This window comes from Betta splendens, chromosome 6, assembly GCF_900634795.4.
Source record: "Betta splendens chromosome 6, fBetSpl5.4, whole genome shotgun sequence".
Taxonomy (NCBI): Eukaryota; Metazoa; Chordata; class Actinopteri; order Anabantiformes; family Osphronemidae; genus Betta; species Betta splendens.
The window spans coordinates 17,215,835-17,238,602 of NC_040886.2; the positions used below are offsets into that span (position 1 = coordinate 17,215,835).

General features: G+C 51.9%; 1 protein-coding gene across 3 annotated transcripts in view; it reads right to left on the reverse strand.

The window, feature by feature from the left end:
- grm8b (glutamate receptor, metabotropic 8b) overlaps positions 1–22,768 on the reverse strand; it is a 45,858-nt gene that overhangs the window by 21,401 nt on the left and 1,689 nt on the right. For 2 of the 3 annotated variants that reach the window (XM_029154728.3, XM_029154729.3), the window contains exons 2-3: positions 21,282–22,072; positions 7,560–7,776 (exon numbers count right to left, since the gene is read on the reverse strand). In XM_029154728.3, coding sequence (XP_029010561.1) covers positions 7,560–7,776; positions 21,282–21,821 — 757 coding nt within the window. In that variant the 5' untranslated portion in view covers positions 21,822–22,072. Of the gene's footprint in view, positions 1–7,559; positions 7,777–9,148; positions 9,300–21,281; positions 22,073–22,768 lie in introns of those variants that run through there. The other variant, XM_029154730.3, reaches the window with a different exon arrangement.

The window sequence follows — 22,768 nt, forward strand, 5'->3', positions numbered from 1 at the left end:
AACCTGTAAAATAAAGACATCATCTCTTACTATTATCAGTGAAAAGCCAAGAGTTCAGGTTTTCTCTGTGTTGCTGTTCAGTTAACAGTTAAACCCCTGCTGCTGTTGTCGACCGTCACTCACAGAGACGAGGCGCTTACTTTGAGAGAGAGACACTGAAACGCGTCCACCTGCAGCAGAACAGCAGGTACGAGGTCGGGTCACGGAGCAGGAGGTTCTGAGGAGATGAACGCACGTCAGACTGGAGGGACCCTCTGTCGTCTGTGAGCTCAGCTTTGAGCTCAGCGTTCGCCACCAGCGTCTGGGATGAGACTAAGCTCTCCTCCCTTCAGTGTTCCACGTGTACGCATGGTTTCACTGTATGTCTGAGTCTCACCTTACTGCATCACAACCTGAATCCCATTCCTCACGTGTCTCACGCCTGCGATTCTACGTCTTTGTCGCGTAGATGCACCAGCTCACGGCTCCATTCAAACTGATGCCATGACGACGCCCTGGGAGTTTGTATTAGACACTAGTAAAAACTGTTAACTTAGATAATTTATTCATCAAGGTCAGATGTGACGGTCTTTTATTTTATTAGTGTATTTGGCAGTAAAGCCCTGAGGACACAACTGTTGAATTCATTGGAATGGATGAGTGAGCATCAGCTGTCGCTGCAGTGGCTCAAACAGAAGGGGCGTGTGTGGTGCAGTTCTCCCTCCGGCCCATTGGCGGCGCTGTTCGTGTGTTACCCAGTTACAGCTCTGGCCGTTACCAAAATGACTCAGTCGGAAACTTCCAGTAATAGATTTGTTGGAATGTGGAGACATTTCACATTAACTTTATCTTCACAGTCGGAGGTGATGAACAGTTGACCTTCATTCTCCAGTTTAATTCAGCGAATCTGAGCAGATTTTATCTCAATAGAAAAAGCGTTTAATTATTACAGCACAGAGGCAGCGGGAGATACGCATCTTTCCAATAGTTCCACTTCTTCCTTTTCCTTTCATATCACAAAACATCTGCTCCTTCGGTGCCTTTTCTCACACGGTGGGACCTGGATATGAATCTGAAATATAACAGGTCCGCTAATAGCGTTTCCACGACGTGGAGCCTCCTGTGGAGCCACAGGAACGTTCATACAGGCAGCGATTCTATTTCAGAGGTGTTTTAACAGGTATATTAACAAGAAGCAATTGTTGACTACACCTGACTGCACTAAATGTGTTAGACGGTGGAAGAAGGTACGGAGCTCATGCGGCTGAGGTTCATTGAGCTGCCAGGTGACTGTGATATATGTGAAGCATATGCAGACAAATGTGGAGAAACCACAGGTTCAGCGCACGCAACGTGATCTTAATAGGGTTTAACTTCAGCCGAAGTGGAATGTTCCCCGCTGAGGCTGCTCCTGCTGGGCTCCAATCCGCTAAATTAACTATGGCTGACAAAGTGGAAGATAATCAGTTAACAGACTCTGCACGAACCGTTGTCATGTACGATTTACAATATATACTGTACGCGGGGACGCGATAATGTGGAAATGTGCCCTCGTTTCCTGGCAAACACAAGGAAAAGCCCCGCTGTGTCCGACAGACTGACGGTGCTCTTCGCGCCCAGCAGGGAGCATCTCTGTCCTCGGCTGCCGGACCGAGCTGAGGAAGTCACAACGCGTGTGTTGTGTGTGAATCAGCATTGTCTAGAAGCTGCCATCACGTCCCCCACCGCCCACTACTCTCCTCGTGTCCACAGACTCCTCTGAAACGTGGCTCAGGAGCTGACGCCGTTTTAATGATGTCGAACCCAATGAAGCGCTAGAAGCAACAACGCACCAGAGATGAGGAATAATACAATTTGACTGTGTTTTTCCACTGAGCGCGGGAGTCTCACAGCAGGAGCCGCTGAACTCCGAGGCCGAGCATATAAACACGCAATGCTGAGCATTCAAAGGCACGCCGTCCGAGGGAATTATGGGATAATAAGAGGTGCCATTAAAGGCGGCCTCCAGCACAGCCTTAACGCTGACCTTTCAATTAAGTGTTTATCAGAACATCGCCGGCCGCCCTCCTCCAGCTCCTGACGCGCGGCGACAGATAGGAGCAGGACGTATGTGCCCACTCGGCTCTTTCATTCCTCGCCTTTGAGCCGCTGCACGCCGCCCATGAAAGGTTTCCTGGGCAACACATGCGCGGCCTTGACTTGAAAGCCGGATGAAACAAGTGAAGCAGTGTCCACGGGAGCAGAAATCCCCCCGACTTCAAAGCCTCTTCCTGGCTTCTTTGAAATTCTTTAGGAGTCTTTCCTCGGGTCAGGAGTCTGCAGTCGGAGCATCCCACTCCAGTTCCATTCCTCCATAAAACCAGTATTTATTCTGACTAATGGCTTCGACAGCGTCGTCACCTGCAGCTCGTGGAGGTTTTAATGTCTGCCCAACAGGTGACTCAGCGGATTATTAGATCGTAACCAAATTTAATTGTTAATCATCATTTTACCCCCAAAGCCAGCATTATTTCATCATAAGTCATCATCACCTCTGAGCCTCAGAGAAACAATGATGAACGGCCTTTAGACCTGTGATCAGACCGACAGATGCTCACGATTTGGGGTCGTTACGCACTCTTTGCTTTTAAAAGTTGAGTCATGACCGAAATGATTCAAGAATGGATGAATGTGATAATTGTTTCTGGCTAAAACGTAAAACGAGTCTTGTTTTTCGAGCACCAGTGAGCAGATGTACATTTTTAACATCCACTGCGCCGTCAGCATCACAGATTTTACTGTAAACTTTAATAATTCACTCTCAGCTGCAGCTGCAGAGCAGGAACGGCCTCAGTCTTCGGCTCGTTCTCATTGACCCACATTCCAAAAACATGGTCGTATCTATGCCTGAAAAGTGCTGTTTTGCCAAAGCACAGATTTCTGTGGAGTCATGTTTTCACAACGGGCAGATTCACCCACTGTCACAGATTAATATGATTCATCCACCTTCACCAGCATTTTACACGTGGAACGCTGTCGTCCAAACATCAATGGAGCTTCATCTCGGAGCAGCAGACGATTCTGTGTCTGAGGGTTTAACAGCACGTCGCTTTTTCCTTCCCCATTAAAACCCAGTTTCCTGCAGGTTCCAGTTTCACCTAAAAACGTTAATGAGCTCATTTAGAGCATCATTATGTGAGTAGTGGAGCAGACGAGGAGGAGAGGACAGTGATGGTCCATATGTCTGCCAGCGCCGGTTCTGTCTCACAGCTGCACATTTCCTGCTGACTAATGATAAAAAGGAGGAAACCCACCAGAACCAGAGCCGGTTTTAGGCTGTGAGGTGGGTTTGGCCACGGAACCCAGCGGCTGCATGAAGGAGGAAGATCCGGTCAGGCAGGCGATCAGCTCAATCATAGCTCAACAAGGTTCTGGTTCTAGTTTGAACCTTTTCTACTTTCCTCTGCTTCTCTGTTGTTTTCTGCAGCTTCGCAACTCGCTCACTTCAAATGCTGCTGCTGGATGAAGTGTCAGGACCGGGTGATGCAATCCGCCGTAACCGCTCATGTAGCTCCGTCAGGACCCGCGTGATGCTTCAAGGTTGTTCTGCGTCCGTCACAGAGCGGAACAATCACTAATCCCTGTTCTCCTGGTGGAGTCTGCTCCTGCACTGAACGTCTATTGGATTCAACGCGGCGCCTCCTCCTGCCGTCGCTTTAATGTGAGTGTTCAACTGCTGCTGTGACAATGCAGCCGGACCGCACGTCTCCACCTTCACAGCTCCGCCGACGGAACCAGCTGCAGCCTCACTCTTAACACCGGCTCTCTGAGCTCAACCAAGCTGCTGTCACTGGATCTTGATCAAATACGGGACTGAGACAGATTAAGTTGCTTAATAAACATATTTGTGGATGCAGTTTAGTTGCACAGGATCATTTCAGGCTCAGTTAGTGTGATGCACAGCAGAGTCCAGTCTAGTCATCACTGTATGTCTGTAGAATGTGAAACTGCTGATGAGGAGGGTAAATCATTAATACGCCTCATTTTACATTTTGCTGCTCCATTGATAAGACATTATATCATTTCATATGTGATGTTCTACCTCCTCTGGTTCTGAGGCCAACGGGCCTGTTTGAAGAAGCAGCTGAACACATTCAACACATAGGTTGTGGGTCTGCAGGAGTCACACATTGTGTTGTCATGAGCGTGTAGCTTAGCTCCAGTTTGTCTTGAGAGCTGGGGACGACTGGATAACTTCCCTGATGATGCATGCGGTGAAAGCAGCTCGTCTCCAACCTCTGGCTCTGCAGAGGGAGCTTCTCTAAGTAAAGCTTGGAGCCTCCAAAGCGACGCAGAGACAGGGAACCTGGGCCATTTCTGATGCTCTGATTATTTCTTTGTCAAGTAAAAAAAGAAAAATGCCAGCGAGGCGCTTTTATTTGACCATGGTCTGGACTCAGCGAACCGGGGTCTTTCCTTGAACTTCTTCCTCTCTCCTCCCAAATGAAGCTGCTTCTCACCTGCTGCTCTTCTCAACATGTTCAATCGACTGCTCCTAATGGACACCGAGTGTTTGACGAAGGGGGCGCCGCCGGACGCAGACGAGTCATTTTACTTTTCCCCCTTGTTCTCGGGAGAGTAAAGAGGAGGAATCCCTTCACATGAAATATTCACCACCTCCTCTGAACACACGCAGAGCAGGACGGCGCCGCTTTCCAAGAAAGAGAAAAAATCACACTCGCCTCCCTGAAAAAATGAAAAACAACTAAATGGAGGCAGGTGAGATGAAGTATTTTAGTCGCAGCCCGAGAAAGAGGAAAAGGAGTTTAAGGGATAAAGAAAAAGAAAGGGAGAGATGGAAGAGGATGCGAAGCCGAGAGAACGAAGTGAAAGAAAAGCAGATTATCTCCTGCAGGCTTTCACACTTATCAGAAAGTATAAAGACGGGAGTTCTTCCACAGCCACTGATCCGACAGAGTGTCAGCGAAAATACAACACCATCACCTCCTCCATTTAATCTGCTGCACACGCACGAGTGACTGAAGGCTGCTCGAACGCGAGGAGGAGCCGAGTTCTCAGCTTCTGTCCGCGTTTAAACGTCAAACGCCCTTTGCTTTGACTATTAGCAGGATCTCAACGTGATAACGGTGCAGGACAGCGTTGCTTCGTCTCAGATCCCGTCCGTAAGGTTGTGTCCCAGCGGCTCGGTCCCGTCTGGGAGGAAGCGCCTCTTCTTGAGGGGACGCTCTGCGTCGCTGGCCGATGCCTCCGCTGAAGGGCGAGTCCTGATCCAGGACCGGGCGGCTGCGTACGGACCCGTCCTTCTGACACCACCTGAACCAGCAGCGAACAGCCTCAGCACTGGTGTGTGAGGCGGTGGCAGTGACTCAGCTGTGCAGGAGGTCGAAGCCTGGAGCTGAGGGAGGCTTCAAAGGCTTCAAAGGCAAACGGGCAAGAAAAGATATGCAATCTGTGGTTAATGAGATTAAAAACTGTGGAAATGACTTTTTGAAGACATTGTGATGTCATGTTAGTGAAGTGTGGAGGGAGAAGCTTCGACTCCTCTTGCGGTCATATTATGTAAATGCTCCTTTAATCTGCTTCTCTCTGCCAACCAGGCCACGTGGGCGCCAGCTGGAGCAGAACGGCCCGGCCCGGCCCGGCCCGGCTCAGCACGGTGGGGGGCAACGCAGAGAATGGGACGATGGTGACTCACGCAGACCTGCTGATGACATCACAGAGGTCAAAGGGCTCAGCCGTCCTCCAGCTCCGCCCCCTGCAGGTTCACACACACCGAACGCGTGCCTGAGCTTCACTCAGACGGAAGTCTGAGTTTTTTTCTCCATCGGCCCCCGAGGCGCTCGGCACGCTGCTGGGGAATCTGCAGCCGTCGCCATGGAAACGGGCCTCGGGGCGGCAGCAGGGATCCTGTATTGGGTTGCAGCCATTAGCGCGGGTCTCTGTGGGCCTCACGTTACACACATCAGTAACATCTGGTGAAGTTGCGTCAGAGGTGAAACGGCCGCGGTCAATAGACGCGACTCTTCCTCAACCTTCATCAGAAAAGTCCTTCCTCTCTCCTTCACCCGCACTGCTTCCAGTCGCTGTCGTCTCCATGTGCCGGCCGAGTGATCAAACCTCCGCAGCAGATCCTCGTCCCAGCGGTGTCAGCAGGCAACCAAACCCAGGACGCATGTGATGTGTGCTTCAACAGGAGCATTTTACAAAACACACAAATGAAACTGGCCTGGACAGAAACGATGGGGCTTCAGGTGGATCCTATTGAGGGATCCGATAGGGACGTGAATCAAAGCAGCGCCTTGTAATCGGTCGCTCGCCTGTTTGAAGGCTGTCACTGAGTGAACCAAGCTGCACACAGACCACAGACCATCATCTACAGCTGCTCCATGGTCCTGGACTGGAGGTTAAACATCTGGATGAGCGAGAAGGTTTCCCTTCACAGAACGGCCGCAGGTGAACGGCAGCAGTGGACCAAAACTGGTCTAATTCTAATTACAACTGTGGCACTTTATTCATGTGTCTAGAAACGAATCGTCTGTTTCTCCAGCTTTGTTTTCAGACAACAATCAGCGCAGCTCTGAGTGAAGCATCCACCGTACCGTCGCACCTCAACCTCGCTCTCGTTTGCTAAAGGAGCCGTTCCTACGTGGACCAGTGAGAGCAGCAGCCATGGAGCTCATTGATCCTCAGACGCTGCCTCCTCGGCTCCTCGTTAGGAGTCGCACGCTTTTAAACGTCTCCACCGCAGCCGTTCGTCATGAGAACTGCTGCCATTTATACACATCAGGAAATCAACGCCGCAAATCAGCCGTGAGAGAGTCACGTTTTACTCTATTTTTAATATATTGTACCTCTGTTTTTCTACTTTAGCCGTAAAAACACGCTAAGAGTCGAGGCGTTGGTTTCTACCGAACAGATGCAACAATTCAGGAACATTTTAGGCTCAAACGTTAGACTTTCCAGAAACAGTATCAGCGATCAATCCCCCGTTTTCCTCATTGTTCCTGACACTGACTTCCTCAGGCAGAGAACTCAGCAGGACGTCGAAGCCCGAGCACTAAAATGATCAAGTGGAGGAGACGCGGAGACACAAAACCGCAGTGTCCTCCCAGCATGCACCTCTGCCGGGAGGAACTCATCAAGCGTTTGGCTCAGGAGTCACACAGAGACGACTCAGAGAGAGAGTGACGGATGGATGTGGGACGAGACGAACGCCGTGAGGTGAGAAATGAAGCCAAATCAATCCAATCAATTGTTTAATTGCACAAATTAGATGCAACACCTTCTGAGATCTGGCACCGCTGCCAGTCGCAGCCTGTGATTCATCCACCGCTGAGCCTGCACTCACCCACCGCACATACGTCACTTAGCTCCAACATATGTCGAATAGGAACGCGTCTCGCACAATTAAATGCGCGTCGGAGCCGGTGTGGGTGCGACAACATTTAATCAGCTGATTACCTCACAGCGGCCGGTCCAGGACAACGCCGCGCCTCTGCTGCTGTAATTACACCTCCTCTCCCGTTGGCTCGTCACCCGCTCTAACAAGCAGCAGCTCCACACACACAGTCCACTCTTACCCGACTCTCTGGAGATCTGCACGAAGGCCTCCACTCCGCTCTCCCCGTAGTTTCCCTCGGAGGCCAGCGTGGACACGTAGTTCCAGCCCATGGCGGTGACGATGTCCAGCATGGCCTGCGCCTGGTAGGAGTCGGGAGGAACCACGCGGGAGAAGAAGTCGTAGCGCGTGTTGTCGCTGAGCTCCGGAGCCGTGGAGGCGTAGCTGATCTGAGGGATCTGTGGAGACACGGGAGGTCAAACGCCTGTTCCCACGAACAAACACAAACACAAACACCGCCTTCTTCTCACGCAACAATGCCACAGCATCTATTCACCCGCGGGTTTAGAGGCTCCACCTCCTCCAGTGCAGTTACAGTCAGAGTCACGTTAGCGAGCGCTGCTGTGAATTAAAGAGGCGCTCGGGTCGGACGACGGGCCGACGGGCCGACGGGCCGGGCAGCGCCGGATAATGGAGCTTTAGAGAAGGATTGAAGGGCTGATTGATTTCACTTCAATCAGACGCGGGGCGTGGGGCCAACACTGTCGGACGTCTCACAGATTCACAGAGGACGAGTCTGGAAGACGGACAGCGAGGGCCTGAGAGCAACAGGAACGTCACTCAGCCGAGCGGCTCGGCCGCAGGCGGCGAATTAGAGGCCGTTCTGTGAATACAGGCCTGACTGAGGGCCAGAGAGCTGCAGAGCTGCAGGCTCAACACCTCACAACTGTGTTTGCTCACAGGTTGATGCTGGAGTCAACGCTGTCGACATAAATCGATTGGATCCAGAACCGGTTCTACACGGTTCAAAGGCACGAAAAAGTAAAGGCACTTAAACATAAACACACGCAGAACAACGTTGCTGTGTATTTTTAGCCTTTTCATCCAGATCCACTGGGGACGGATCACGTGAAAATAAATGGGTCTCAGCTAAACAATGCTTCAATATACGTTCATTCAACAGGAACAAATATAAATAAACCTGTGTGTGATCGTTTATGATACTTCTGTTTTTTAATAAACATCTAAGAAAAACGAAACTCGATCCTGACTCAAGGTCGGCTTTGCAGAAGGAAACGGACAAATTATAATAAGAGTAATGAGCAACAGTGACACCGTTGGTCAGAGCTCCTGATGTGTTGTTCTGGACCCGGTGTCCAGGACTGGGAACTGGACCCCCTGCTGCTCAGCTCAACAACATGACTGAGGAAACACCACCGGCCGTTCTGCTTTATCAAAGGAAGCATCCGAGGTTCCGCCGCCGCTGCTCCGAGCGGCACTTTCATTTTTAAAGGCCATATCTCTTATTTTCACTTGATCTCAAGTGATGAGGACCCGCTTCATGTGTACGGAGGAGTTCCCCGGCGAACTGATGTTATCACAGAGCAGCAGACGCATAGAAACGCAGGGAAACGCAGGGAAACGCAGAGATCTGAGCCTGAAGCCTGATCGCGGCTGAAGATGCGAGTAAGAATCAGTGCAGGAAGAGACGAACTGAAGCGCTGGAGGATGTGACGCAGTCACGGAAACGCTTTATTCATCACAGACAACTGTTAAAGGAGAGACACGTGTTTTCTGGCGGAAGCATCGGCCGCTTCGGACGGACGTCACCTGAATTAATGTTGCTGTTGTTGTTCCAGCTCATCAGCGTCGGGTTTGATCTGACGCACGGGAGCGCCTTCGCCTTCGCCACGGGCGCCGCTCAGACGGACGCCGCCGTCCGAGGCCTCGTCCTGATGGCGTCGCCGCCCCCACGCCGCTCCGACGCGCGCCTCCGAGCGCCTCGCCGTGATTCACGCGTCTTCATGTCGCAGCGCAGGCCGCTCTTCCTGTGGGGACAGTGATTGATGCGCGTCATCCTGCGTCAGCTCCGAGCTTTCTGCCTCGGCGAACAACGCGAGGAGGAATCCATCGGAGCGACAGCGCGTCCATCATGCTTCACGCGCGCTCACAGCTCTGTTGCTGAGTCCTTCCTGGACAATGAACAGCGTCGGCCCCGAGGTGAAATCTGCTCAGCCGCTGCTCTTCGCCGTTGTCTCCCTCTCCTGCAGTGAGCAGATCAGGATCAGATGAAGACGAGCGCCGCTGCCCTGCTGAGTCTGTGCTGCCTCAAAATACCCACATCCTCCTCATTAAGAGTTTATGGAGGTTCATGTAAACTGTGCAGTTTCTGTTAAAGCTAAATGTTACTTTAACCTCGTATTTGCCTTCATTTCAAATTTGAAAAATAAACAATGAATACTAAATATTGATGGTCTACATCCAACTCCAGGTTCAATAATTGTGCTTATAATATGCACAATGTGTAGAAATGTTCGTCTCCTCCTCTGCTCAACAGCTGAGGCCAAACAGAGGTTGACTTGAATGAAAAGTGAAGTCTGCAGCTCCTCATCCTCAGAGATCTGAGCTCTGATATGAATCTGGGCACAAGTCAACAACAGAGGGAGGAAATGGCTCCTGTGTAACGCAGCCTGACAACCCGTTGAGCCTCGCTGATGGCGCTCGCTCCTTTAAATCCTCAGGAGAAACGAGGTGAGCCCGAGTTCGATGTATGGTAAGAAAGTAGTGGAAATAAGAAAGCACTGATCCTCTGTCAGCAGCGAGAGGAGAGGAAGCTCCTGGTTCGTTTGTTTTCCTGTGAAGTCGCTGGCGCTGAGCTCAGGGACCCAGACGTCGGCTCACGCGGTCGCTCCAGCGGATTGTTTCAATCTTGTTCCAGATCCCAATCGTCACCCAAGCCCACGTTAGCCTCCTGCAGCTGATCTGGGTCAGTACAGCATGAGCAGGTTCTGCTGAGCATCATGTCTGCTTCAACTCCTCACTTCCCTGATTTCTGGGCTGAACATCAGACCAAACAGACCGGTGCCGTTTGTCCTATAAATAGCTGCTTTACAGCTCATCTGAGCCAGAACACCACAGGACGCTCGGACCTCCCGCGGACCGGGCCCCGTCCGGAACCAGACGCTTCTGTGGCCCGGCGCCAGGAGGCCGACGCTCCGACGCCGCCTTCGGATTCTGGCCTCGTCCCGGAGACAGCGAGTGTTTATCTCATCTCGGCCCTGAGGGGATTATGCAAAGTGCTCGTCTTTAAGAATGGTCCTTCAGTGGAGAAACATTTTCTCTACTCGTGTTCAGCGCATCAGCTCGCTGCAGCCTGAAGAGGAGCTGCTGCATTATGGATACGCAGGGAAGTCCGTGGGTGTTTCTGCTCCGAGAACAGACTGAGGGCTCTTCATGTGTAAGCGGCTCTGCAGCTCCGGCTCCTGTTTGATTGTATAAAGGCATCAAAATAAATAAAGTGAGCCGTTACCACCACTGGATTAAACTCATGCCTCGCTGGCTCCAGCAGCCGTCTCAACTGAAAACATTCCTTTTGTTGTAGTTCCATAATTAGGTCTTAGAGAGCAGGATGTCACGCATCCCTGTCTGCGGTCGGTACCAGAGCCACAGACGGGCAGGTGTCCTGCTGAGTAATGTACAGTAAATAAGTCGTAGTGTCCCAGGCGGCTGGAGGCCCCCGTGCTGAGGGGTCCGGCCCCCTGCTGAGGGGTCCGGCCCCCTGCTGAGAGGTCCGGCCCCCTGCTGAGGGGTCCGGCCCCCTGCTGAGAGGTGCAACCCCCGTGCTGAGGGGTCCGGGCCCCTGCTGAGGGGTCCGGCCCCCTGCTGAGAGGTCCGGCCCCCTGCTGAGAGGTGCAACCCCCTGCTGAGAGGTGCAACCCCCTGCTGAGAGGTCCGGCCCCCTGCTGAGGGGTCCGGCCCCCTGCTGAGAAGTGCAACCCCCGTGCTGAGAGGTCCGGGCCCCTGCTGAGAGTTGCAACCCCCCTGCTGAGAGGTCTGGCCCCCTGCTGAGAGGTCCGGCCCCCTGCTGAGGGGTCCCTGCACGCAGCTCCACTGTGGAGCTCAGCTCCACCTGAACACATGCAGCAGCTGCAGTGTTTCATCCGCTTTGCTGATTCTGGTATTTCTCCCGCATCTTCATGCAGCGAGGCCTAATGGGAACCGGCCTCCAGCCGCCTGGGACACTCACTTATTTACTGTACATTACTATTTTAACTCCAGTATCAGGAGACACAAACCAGCAGCTCTCGGCTTTGCAGCAACTAAAAGTCAATCCGCACAAAACTGGGCCAAGATGGTTCCAGTGGGATTTCAGCTGCGTTCGCCGCCACCGCGCTGCTGGATGCACTCGTTTTCTTGCTCTGTTAAAACCCCCTTGTCTCACGTCTGAGCATCTAAATAATAAATGGACTTCTCATTTATTTTGACTATTTAAATAAAAATCCCTGGATCCGTGTGCTTTCGTGAAAAGAACTTCTGGACTGAACAGGGTTCTGGCAGGTTTCTGGCAGGTTTCTCTCAGCAGGTGGAGCCTCGGAGACCAGCGACCGCCGGCTGCAGCCTTTTCTGCATTGTCAGAATATTTTTACACATTTATTTGGGCTGTCCCACTTCAGCACAGCCGGGCCTCAAACGCCGACTGACCCACTTCAGCCACGCAGCCGGAAATATGCTCCAAATCCGAGGTTTTGTCTGTTGAGGTTCAAACAAATGGAGTCAGAAGATCACGTTCTAATCAATGATGTAATTGATTCTACTGAAATGACGCTGACAATGAAATGATTTGCTTTGTCCACGAATTACAGCCTGGACGGGTCCATCAGGGTCACACCGACACTCAGAACAACACCTGGACCACACCGGAACCAGAACCCCGGCCCTTCTAGCCTTAACCAACTACAGGCCCCTCAGAAGGTTCTGAGCTGAGACATGATGCCCTGTTTATGCTTCAGAGCCTCCTGTGACAGACTCAACCACCTCCAGCTTCACAAACAAGGAGTCGACGGCCAATAAGACGATGTCAGGCCCTTTGCATCACACGGCGACAGACACAGCACCAGACTGAACAGACAGAGCCAGAGCCAGCGTGATCCCCAGAAGTTGCATATCTTTGCTTTAATGACTCAACATTCTCCAACTTTCATGTATTGATTCAGGCTCCTGTTGTGAGCAGACTGATCACAACTGTGTTGGGATAAAGGAGCACATTAGGTATTTGTCCTGCATAGAGGAGGATTACAGCTGAGCTCAGTCAACATATTGGCACAAATTGGATTCAGGAAATAATGAGGTTCACTCAGTTTGTGAGGACAATCTGTGAGACTGACAGTTCGCCGAGCACGACCTCAAACCTGCGGGGAAGAAGCCAGGAGCTCAAGACTTCTGCTTCTTTGTGAATTTTTAAAGCTTCAAGAATTAGAAGCAAATGGAAAAGTGCCATATCAAAGCATTAGCACATGAAAGCGCCGCGCGCGGAGGTGAAAACAAGGCTCCGGCGTCTGCAGCCTCTCCAAGCGGATCACGCAGCTGCCGCGCGGAGCTGGGCCGCCTCACGTACACGCTGTTGGTTTTGGATCCGCTCACCTTGACACCAGCCGCCACTGTTTACAGCATTTGTCTTCATCACTGCCACTCATTAGCGCCCGTGTTGTAATCACCACAACCATTTTAATTTATGAGCATCTGCCAGCGCTGCTCCCCTGCTCCCATCCATCCTGCAGAGGGAGGACCTTCATGGATCCGATAGAATGGAGAAGCAAAAAAAAAAAACACACTGAATTATACTCGACCCAACACAAGGCATCAAAATACAACTGGTTTCAAGTACTGGTGGTTGTCAGAACCAGCACTGGTTTTATTTCTGGTCCAAACTGCAGATCTGTGGTGTTTATTTGGTCAGTAAATCACAGACACATTCCTGCACCAGCGCTTGAGGAAGCAGCCACATGAATGAGTCCTGCAATAATCAAACCTGGGTTAAAGTTTGTTCTCACGTAAGACTTTGTCCACAAACACTTGTAAAGATGTGCTTTTAATTTGCTGGGTTTGTGTGAGCGTTGCTTGGAGACGTCAGCCTCGCGACTCCGCCTCCTCATCCTCCATCCTGCAATTAGGATTTTAGCTGCGAGGTGCAGCTTGGCCTCGAGAGGAAGCCGCTCCTCTCAGACCCAAACCCGGCGCTAATTACTGACCATTCTTCAAGCAACAATAGCCTCCAACCACAGGCAGATTTAATTGTGGGCTTGATTGCCAGGGTGTGAGCCGCGGCCCAGTCGGTGTGGGCGAACCCTGGGTTTCAGCTGCTTTGGAGACGGAGGAGAAATTAGCACGTTTTGAGAAAGTGGGGAAACATTTAGTCCAATGGTTTCCATTCAATGCGACTGTTACAGTAGCAAAACTGTTTATATTTACAAGCTGAAGTTTTATTACACTGAATGTTGTAAAAGATGTGTTTGCGTGTCTCATCACTGTAAAACAAGCCACGATTGTTGTTCAAGCGTCCATTTAAAATTTTCAAGGAGAAAATGAGAATGTTTAAAGGAGAAAAGAAAGGGTGTTTGTGGTCGATTAAGTGCCTTTTGTGAAAAGTCCAACACTATTTGCTTGAAGTGTCTTCTCAGCATCGGTTTGTGCAGTAACACAAACTGGACGCGTCCTCTTCTAACATTCTTCCCTCTCGTGTTCAACAAGCACCTGCAGTCATTCAACGGCGCCGCTTCCATTCCCACCGGACCGGGCCGCACGACCTCGGGCCGCGCTGGCTTTGAAAGATGCTCGAGTTGAACACGACTCGCGGCTTCACACCTCCTATAGAAGCAACACAAGCGCTGAAGTGCAGCATTTTACAGAAGGACGCTGCCAAATGGCTGCGAGAGCTTTCAGTGACTCATTAAAGCAGCTGAGCGCAATTCTGATCTGAAACCAGCGTCAGGACGTTCACTGCTCGGTTTTATCGTTTAAGTCATGACGGTGGGTTGGAAACAGCTTAGAGCGATGTCATGTCAGCACCGCATGCGGGCCGTATTCAACAGCAACAGCAGAACATAAGCTAGGTTCCCGGTTCTGACCCGTTGGATCACCGCTTCAGTACCTATGGCCAAATGCCAAAACAGGCATCTGAACAACAGGCCTGACATTTAAAACACAAGCCGCAGCAGCTGAATTAGGTATTGATCTAAATCTAGACGCCTGATATGAGCAGATAGACTTCAACCTACAGCTGGTGGAGACTCGCAAGGAACATGTGAGTAAAACACTGTCTGAAGCTGTTCTTTCTGAGCTGTTGATTATTCAGTTTTGTTTGTGGAAGAAACTGAAGATTGACACAAATCTCATCTGTTTGTTGCAAGTTCACAGTGTCAGAAATGTGATTCAACGAACTGGAAATGAGCCTCCACATGTTGGTGCTAATTAAGTTTTATATATGAAACCTTTAACACAAAGCTGAGCTAAAGGAGAGCGACGCCACATCCACACAAACTCCACAGACTCAAAGTCGACTACGATCCTGAAAACAAGCGGCGCGGACAGAGTGAGCGTTGGAGGCGTGGGTGCGCGGGTTTCTGGGTGTGCGACTGTGACAGTGTGATGACAGGCAGCAGGTTTACGCTGATCTGCAGTCAGGCGGCAGGATCGCCCCAAAGCAGCCAGAGAATGCGGGAGGAGGGGTCCGAGCGATCAGCAGCGGCGGAGCTGTCAGGAACGATGAGCATCAGCTGTGGGGGAGCGGCGGAGGATGATGGGCCCAATAGATCTGACCTGGGATCAGCTGAGAGGCCGCCGAGACGAAAGACGAGGCCTGAACGATCGTGACCGGTTAGACAGAAACAAATAGTAAAATGTGGCTTCCACTCCGACTCCTGCATCTGTGACGTCCGAAGCACCGGCCGCCGCCGCATCTCGTCCTCCAGGTGGTCTCTCGTAGCGAGGGGTCGCCTCCTGACCCCTACGCGGCGGCGGAGCGTCAGCAGGCGCCTGTCAGCGCGCATCACGTCCGCGCGGCGCGGGCGAGAGCGCCGCCCACCCACAGCTTAACCCCAAAACGTCAGCGAGACGCCGGCCCGCTGCGGGCGGATGTGAAGAGACCATCTGAGGAGCCGCTTGACGATGATGTGAAGGAACGGCCCTCGCCACGACAGGCTATGACATCAGCGACCCGAGGCGGCGAGGGAAACGACGCGACACGTTTCCACGTCGACCCGCCGCCCCGCGACCACCCTCAGCCCCAAGGAAACGTGGGGATGCGTGTGGGCTCAGTCCAGGACACAGCAGTGACTGGTGCTGCGTTCAAGGCCCGGAAAAATGCACGTCGGGGTTCAACGCCGTGAAGACAGAGCTGGAGACGGGTCCAGGATGAGACCGGCTGGACCTGTCATCACACCGACTCGGGACGAGTCCAAGATGGCGGATCGCAACAAAAGCAACCGCATTAATTAGTATTAAATCCAGGCTCATTGATCTTTGAGGAAACTTGACAAAAAAATAAATATAAATAAATATATAAATATAACGTGAAACAAAGAAGGTAAATTACACCAATAGAGTGCGACGATGAGTTTGAACAGGCAGAAACAGATGCCTGGTTTTCTGAGAGGATTTGAGAGAACCTGGATAAACTTTAAATAAATAAAACCTCCGTCCAGCAGCTCAATAACAGTGCGGGTCAGGGAAAGAAATAACCTTCTGCTGGTTTTCAGACCTAATTGTTCTTAGATTAAGTATTTCAGGAAAGCAGATAAAGAAGAGCTGGACAGACGACGCATCAGGGGACGTGTGAGGACGCGGTGCGGCCGGGGAGCGGCTGATTAACCCGTCACCGAAGGCCTCGTCCAGGTAATAGCCTCCCCCGCGCAGGGGGAGCGTTGGGCTGAAGGACCCGCGGCCACGGCGCGAGCGCTGATTTGTTTGGCTGCTCGCAAAAAAGCTGTTAAAGGTTTTGTCTCGGTTGTTGAATCGACTTTTCCCTCCCTGAAGCATTTTAAATAAAGGAATCGGACAGAGAGCGGCTCTTTAACAAACCGCAGCTCCTTTGGAGATCCAGACGGCGAAGAGGTGGGGGTCCAAGTCCAAGTAGAGAGAGGTTTTAGGCTCCTGGTGAGATGTTTGATCGAACTAAACGAGGCAGTAAAACACAAGCAGCACTGACACGTCTCACCATTTCATGAGCAAAGCTAATCTGCAGCGAAGGACCAACGTGCTGCGCTGTCACTCAACAACTGGCAGCATTTAAAGCGGAGCAGGAAGCGTCTCCCACAGCAGCTTGTGCCGCTGACGCGCTGCGACGTGACGGCCGAGCAGCCGAGTGGAACAGACGAGTGTGGGGGTGTGCAAGAAACACAAATGAAGCATGAAGTGCACGCGGAGAGGAGCAGGAGAAGAAGAAGATGGCGTCTCCACAACCCGCGTCCTGCGACCGACCCACAAAACCCACGGCCACAAACGTCAGGCGGCGCCTGCGCTCGTCAACGGCGCCTCCTGCTGTGACTCATGTCAGAGAGGACGCGAGCGGAGCCTCGGGCCGACCTGGAACTCAAACCCCCACTCTGCACGGCTGCCGGGGGCCTCTGAGCAAGGCACCTCGCAACCATTCCTCACGGACGGACGTGTTCATGCAGAATAACAGAACTTCTCCTCTAGTTCCTCCTGCAGGATTCTCTTCTCGTGTCCAGGGTGTTTTTTCCAGGTCACACACTGAGTCACATCAAACGTGCGTGACTCAAAGCGTTCCTGTTGTTCCAGCGTTGGAGCGCGGGACCACGGCTCCGTACACAGGAAGACAACGTGGGGTCCTTAATAATAACATTAATACCTCACATCTAGGCTGGCTTGTTTTTGAAAGTGGGAAAATTCAACAACTTTCCCAACATGATAGAATGATAGAAAAAAAGTGATATTGGAACAAACAGCATCATATTAAGAACATATTTCAATTGTGTAGTTCACAGCAAACAGGAAGGAGACAGAACGTCAAGAAACAGACTGAAAACTGTGGAACGTGACAATCTGAAATTCCCTGGACGAGCGGAGCCGCGCTTTGTTATCAGCGCCCAGAAACACCTTGGAAACGTCCTTCCACAAATCAAGTGGTGACAAAGCCTCAGTGTTTTATCTGCCGTGTTCCTGCAGCGGCTCAGACGCTCCATGATTGACAAAATCCACTTAAAGAGCGTCGCCACCGTCTACGAACACTCAGAGTAGATCTGTGAACCCGGGACGAGGATCACACAGTGACGGTGATGGACGAGCTGCAGGAGCTGCGACATTCACAAGGACAAGAGGGTTCAAATCCCACAGGAGGAGATTCCTCTGGCACCGAGGAGGAGGAGGAGGAGGGGGAAGAGGAGAAGATTCCTCTGGCACGGAGGAGGAGGAGGAGGAGGGGGAAGAGGAGAAGATTCCTCTGGCACCGAGGAGGAGGAGGAGGAGGAGGAGGAGGGGGAAGAGGAGAAGATTCCTCTGGCACCGAGGAGGAGGAGGAGGAGGAGGAGGAGGGGGAAGAGGAGAAGATTCCTCTGGCACCAAGGAGGAGGAAGAGGAGGAGGAGGAGGAGAAGATTCCTCTGGCACCAGGGAGGAGAGGAGGAGGAGGAGAATGAGGGGGAGGAAGAGGAGGAGGGGGAGGAGGAAGAGGAAGAGGGGGAGGAAGAGGAGAAGATTCCTCTGGCACTGAGGAGGAAGAGGAGGAGGAGGAGGGGGAGGAGGAAGAGGAGAAGATTCCTCTGGCACCGATGAGGAGGAGGAGGAGCGTTTTATCGAACCTGCATCAAATACTGAACCAGGATAAGAAGTAAAAGCTGCTCTACATTTATTGATCCTATTTATTTCCACAGATGTGATCAGTCCGAGTCCAATCGAATCGTTTAAACGCAGGTTTAGGAAGTCAAACACAATTAACAAACCGGGCCGATCAATGGCGTCCGTCAAGACTGATGGAGTCACAGATCAAGGTCTGAGATCACGGATAAGGCAGAGTTTAAGCACCGCTGATGCGGAGGAGGAACTCGCATCCACTACGTCTGCAGGTCAAAGGTCAACGTCTGTGCAGCCACCGGCATCAGGAGGCGTCTCCTGCTCCATCAGCTGCAGCAGGAGACGGAGCAGGGCCGCGTTCATCCCTTGATCCTAAAGCAGATTGCTGGCTTTCACACGGACTCCTTTTCAAACCTGGGATGAAACGCATCCACGCTCTGATATTTTCCTCCACAGCGACCTGGAATTTAAATAATAGCCGAGCGTTTCATTCCCACGATGAGCTGACTTTCATCTGGAGGCAGAATCGAAATGCTCAAACTAAACAAAGGGATGAGATGATGACGCCTGTACGCGCAGCTGTACATGTTTAAAGGTACATGCCGTATAATTACACACCAGGCTTCGGCTGCGACGAGCTGAACGTGGGTGGATCTGAGCCGAGGAAGGAAAAATCTGCATGAAGCACAAAAACCTCAACACAATGGTTGAAGCCAACTTCCGACCCCTTAACGAGATTGTTATTATCAGCCACACTAATTAATTGCTACAGTGCACCTCAATTAAATTATCCACCTCCGTCATTCGCCGCCTCTTGAATTTACTTTGAAGAAATTTGAGCCAAAACGCACACAACTCAAAGCAGCTTCGACTGAAGGTGTCGTCCTCTCGTTTACTCTATGCTTGTGTAGGAAGTCCAAGTTCAAATTCATTGTCAGCTCCCTTTAATGTCTTTTAAAACAATCCTAAGTTTTCAAGCTAAGAGACAGTGAAAGTAGACTTTTAGCCATTAGCCCCAGAAATGGGTTCATGATCTTAGCATGTTGCTAAGTTCCACAGAAATTAATATTGCATCAATATCCACTGAGCACAGCCCATAGACACAAGGAAGGATGCCCCCCGCGGTGACGGCCTCGCGCTCCCCTCGGACCCACAGTGAAGGTCCTTCTTCTTCCTGTGAACCATCTGCTGACGCGCTCAGTCACGAGTTCGCGCGGCGGAGTGTGATATTCGCAGGCAACACTTCAGACGCGAGGCGGCCTCTCGCCGTGCGAAGAGCTGCTCCAAAGCCCTGAAGTCTCCCGACGCGCTCCACTTTATTTTCAGCCTGAACGCGCACGCATTCTCTGCCGACACCTTCACACGAGCGTCTGTTTCGTACATGCAAAACGTGGACGGGTTCAGAGCGTGAGGTTGTTCAGGCGGTAAAAGTTCAGGCACAGTTAAAGAAGCTGCGCCGCTACAGAACCTAGTCCAAACGGATCCCAGGGCGTGGAGGCGACGGGCGCCGCCCTGAGCCCGGTTCTGCTGCAGGAACTCTGGCTTTTCTGTATCATGACTTTTTTGTTATTTTTGAGAACGTGCAGAAGCATAAACACTAATAAACACCTCACGCTGCTTTTCTTCTTCGGCCTCGTTTCCAAACACTGATGTGCTGCTGGAACTCTCCCACCTCTCGCCGTTCACACGGAGCGAAGCGGAACGCGGCCCCTCCACTTCCACTCCTCCCACAGTTATTTTCTCGCCACTTTCATTTTTTATTTAGGGCTTTTGGCCGAGCCTGCAGAAGCTTGTGGTTCTGTAAATGCGATGCAGCAGCGTGAGCGCCTGTCGCTGCAGAGACTCGTCCCGGGCGTCCGACTGGTGGCGCGGCGTGAAATGGAAGTGCAAATATTATGCTAATGCGAGAGAGATGGAGAGTCTCACCTCTGACACCGTCAGTGAAGGAAGGACGGATGCTGAGGATTTCTCTATATTTAGGTCGCTACCAGTACTGTATTATCATTAAAAACCGACGGGTGCATCCTCTGAACAACAAATGCATGGAAATCTGAGTGCAATCAGTGCAGCAGAGTTACGATCTGTCAGTCTGAGCAAAAGCAAAAGGCCTAAATCATTATTTCAGTAACAGGTGAAGTGGTTGCAAACAGATCTGAGTGAGGCCTCCACTTGTCTCTTCTGGACTTAAAGCATGAAGGAAACACAGGTGACTGAGACCGACTGCTACAGAACCAGCATTTAAGCCCGACTCAACCCATGCCATCACGTATCAGGGCAGAGGTGAACAGCTGAGCAGCTGAACAGCTGAGCTGTGGTTCAAATATGACATAATTCCTATTTATAACTTGACATGAATTCAACAGCTGGGAACCTTTTCTGTCAGGTTTTATGTGTTATTTATTTTGGCCAGTCAGTCAAACCCGAAACACTATGGTTCCAACTCACATCGCGCGCACACACACACACACACACACACACACACACACACACACACACACACACACACACACACACACACACACACACACACACACACACACACACACACACACACACACACACACACACCATCCCTAATTTCGCGTATTGGGCTTTGTTTGCGATGCAGCAAAGCGCCGCCTGCAGACACGCTTGGCCAGCGTGGTCTGAACGCACTGGAGGAGACAGGGCAACAGCTGGGATCAACTCTTTATGTCAACGTGCGGCGAGAAACAGCCGCCGGAGCGAGTTATTCATGCTGCTCTCAGCTAACGAAGACGTGAAGAACGAGCACGTTCCCGCGGCTGAAAAGCCACCGCAGCAAAAACCCAGTCACGAAAACAGCACACCAACACTGAGACGTCGCCTGTCGCGAGCAGAAGCCACAAATCAGCAGACGTGAGTGAGACTCGCACCTCGAGGTGAAGACGGCGGCTGGAGCTTTTCAGAAACATTTCACCTGCAGTCAAACACACTGACGCATCAAACCGCAGTTAAAGGTCAAACATCCACCAAAACGCGTCTGAGCAGAGTGGTCGGGTTCTGACCCACATGCTGCCGGTACCGTCCATTAGCTGACCCAGCGCCTCTCCTGGAGGCTCCGCCCACTCCTACCTACTGCACCAGCCTCTGCTCTGATCCCACTGCTTTAGTGCAGCACACAGACAGCGTTTCCTCACCTTGAACAGGCGCAGGATGTTGGCCACCATGATGGACACGGAGCTGGACGACGCCCCGATCACGCCCACCACCTTGTCGGGCTTGGTGAAGACGGGCGGCTCGCCGTTGGAGCAGCGCACGTCCGAGCCGTCCCTCTCGATGAGCGCCTGCACGAAGGTGAGCGACTGCTCCAGCGCGTAGGTGTCGCGGGAGCACGTGTCCAGGATGCGGGCGCCCAGCGTCACGTTGGGCAGCAGCTCCGGGTCCTTGTTGATCAGGTCGATGGCGAACAGCATGGCCTCCAGCCGGTGGATGCCCTTCTCCTTCTTCAGCTCGCCACAGGGCACGCCCCTCTCGCCGCGGGCGTGCACGGGGAACAGGCCGCCCAGGATGATGTCGCCGTCCAGGCGGATGGAGTGGGCGTGCTCCTGGGCCTGAGAGTCCCCCCACGCGGCCGCTTTGGGGGAGGCCGAGCCCAGCCGGCAGCTGAGGAGCACCAGGGTCAGAGTTAGGGTCAGGGTCCGGGGCAGGAGGCCGCGGCCGGGGGCGGCTGGGGTCATTGTCGTGTGAGCGGAGGAGCAGCGGACGCGGGCGGGGATGCGACGGCACAGCGGCTGTAGCAGCGGGCGGGGGAGACGGGCCAGAACATCGAGGCCCCCGTCACCGGGACAGGGCCGACCGCAGGGGGTCCCGCCTACCACGGCGAGCCCAGGGGACTTCCTGTTGGGCCGTTCCCCGTCTCACACATCCCCGTGGGGGCTAAAGCGGGGCTTTAAGGCCTCGGCTGCTCCAGCTTTACATTCTTCAGGCCCTGAGAGAGAAAGAATCAAATCACAATAAGTGATGGATAATCGAAGCTGTCGGTTCACTGCAGGGTCACCGCCTCCGCTTCACAGTGTGCTAACACGCTGCCAAACGTCATTTTATTAATGATCAGAGCATCGACTGATGGATAACGTCCCACAGCGAGGTGTGGAGGCTGAATAACAATTCTCTTTATTGATTATCTTTTAATGGGCTGATTGTCATTAAGTGTAAAACGAGTTGAAGCCCAAGGTCATGTCTACACGGATCTTTACAAAAATTAATAACCATCAGAACAATTAAATGGTTTGTGTTTAGCTAGAAAAGAAATGGATTTCAAAACAGCTGCCGTGCATTTTTGTGCTAAAAGCTTTTATGCTATTTTATGCTAAGAACTCATCACTGTTTGTTGCTGATTTACTTCACACGTCGTTTTTTACTTTCAGCAGTCGTCCAAGTTTAGCACCAGAGTGTGATTCAGTACATGTCACGTTAATCAGGCTGCAGCACTTCACAGCCTGCAGACATTAAATATTAGTGATGGATTTGAAAGCAGTATTATTGGACCTGATTGATCAACCTGACTTTTAGTGCATGCACTAAAGAAAGGCCTAGTTCCACGTTTTAGCTTCTCAGTACGATCACAGACTCTATTCAACCCAGCTGAGAGAGAATAAGTCTTGGCTTTTAGCAACAGGCTGAC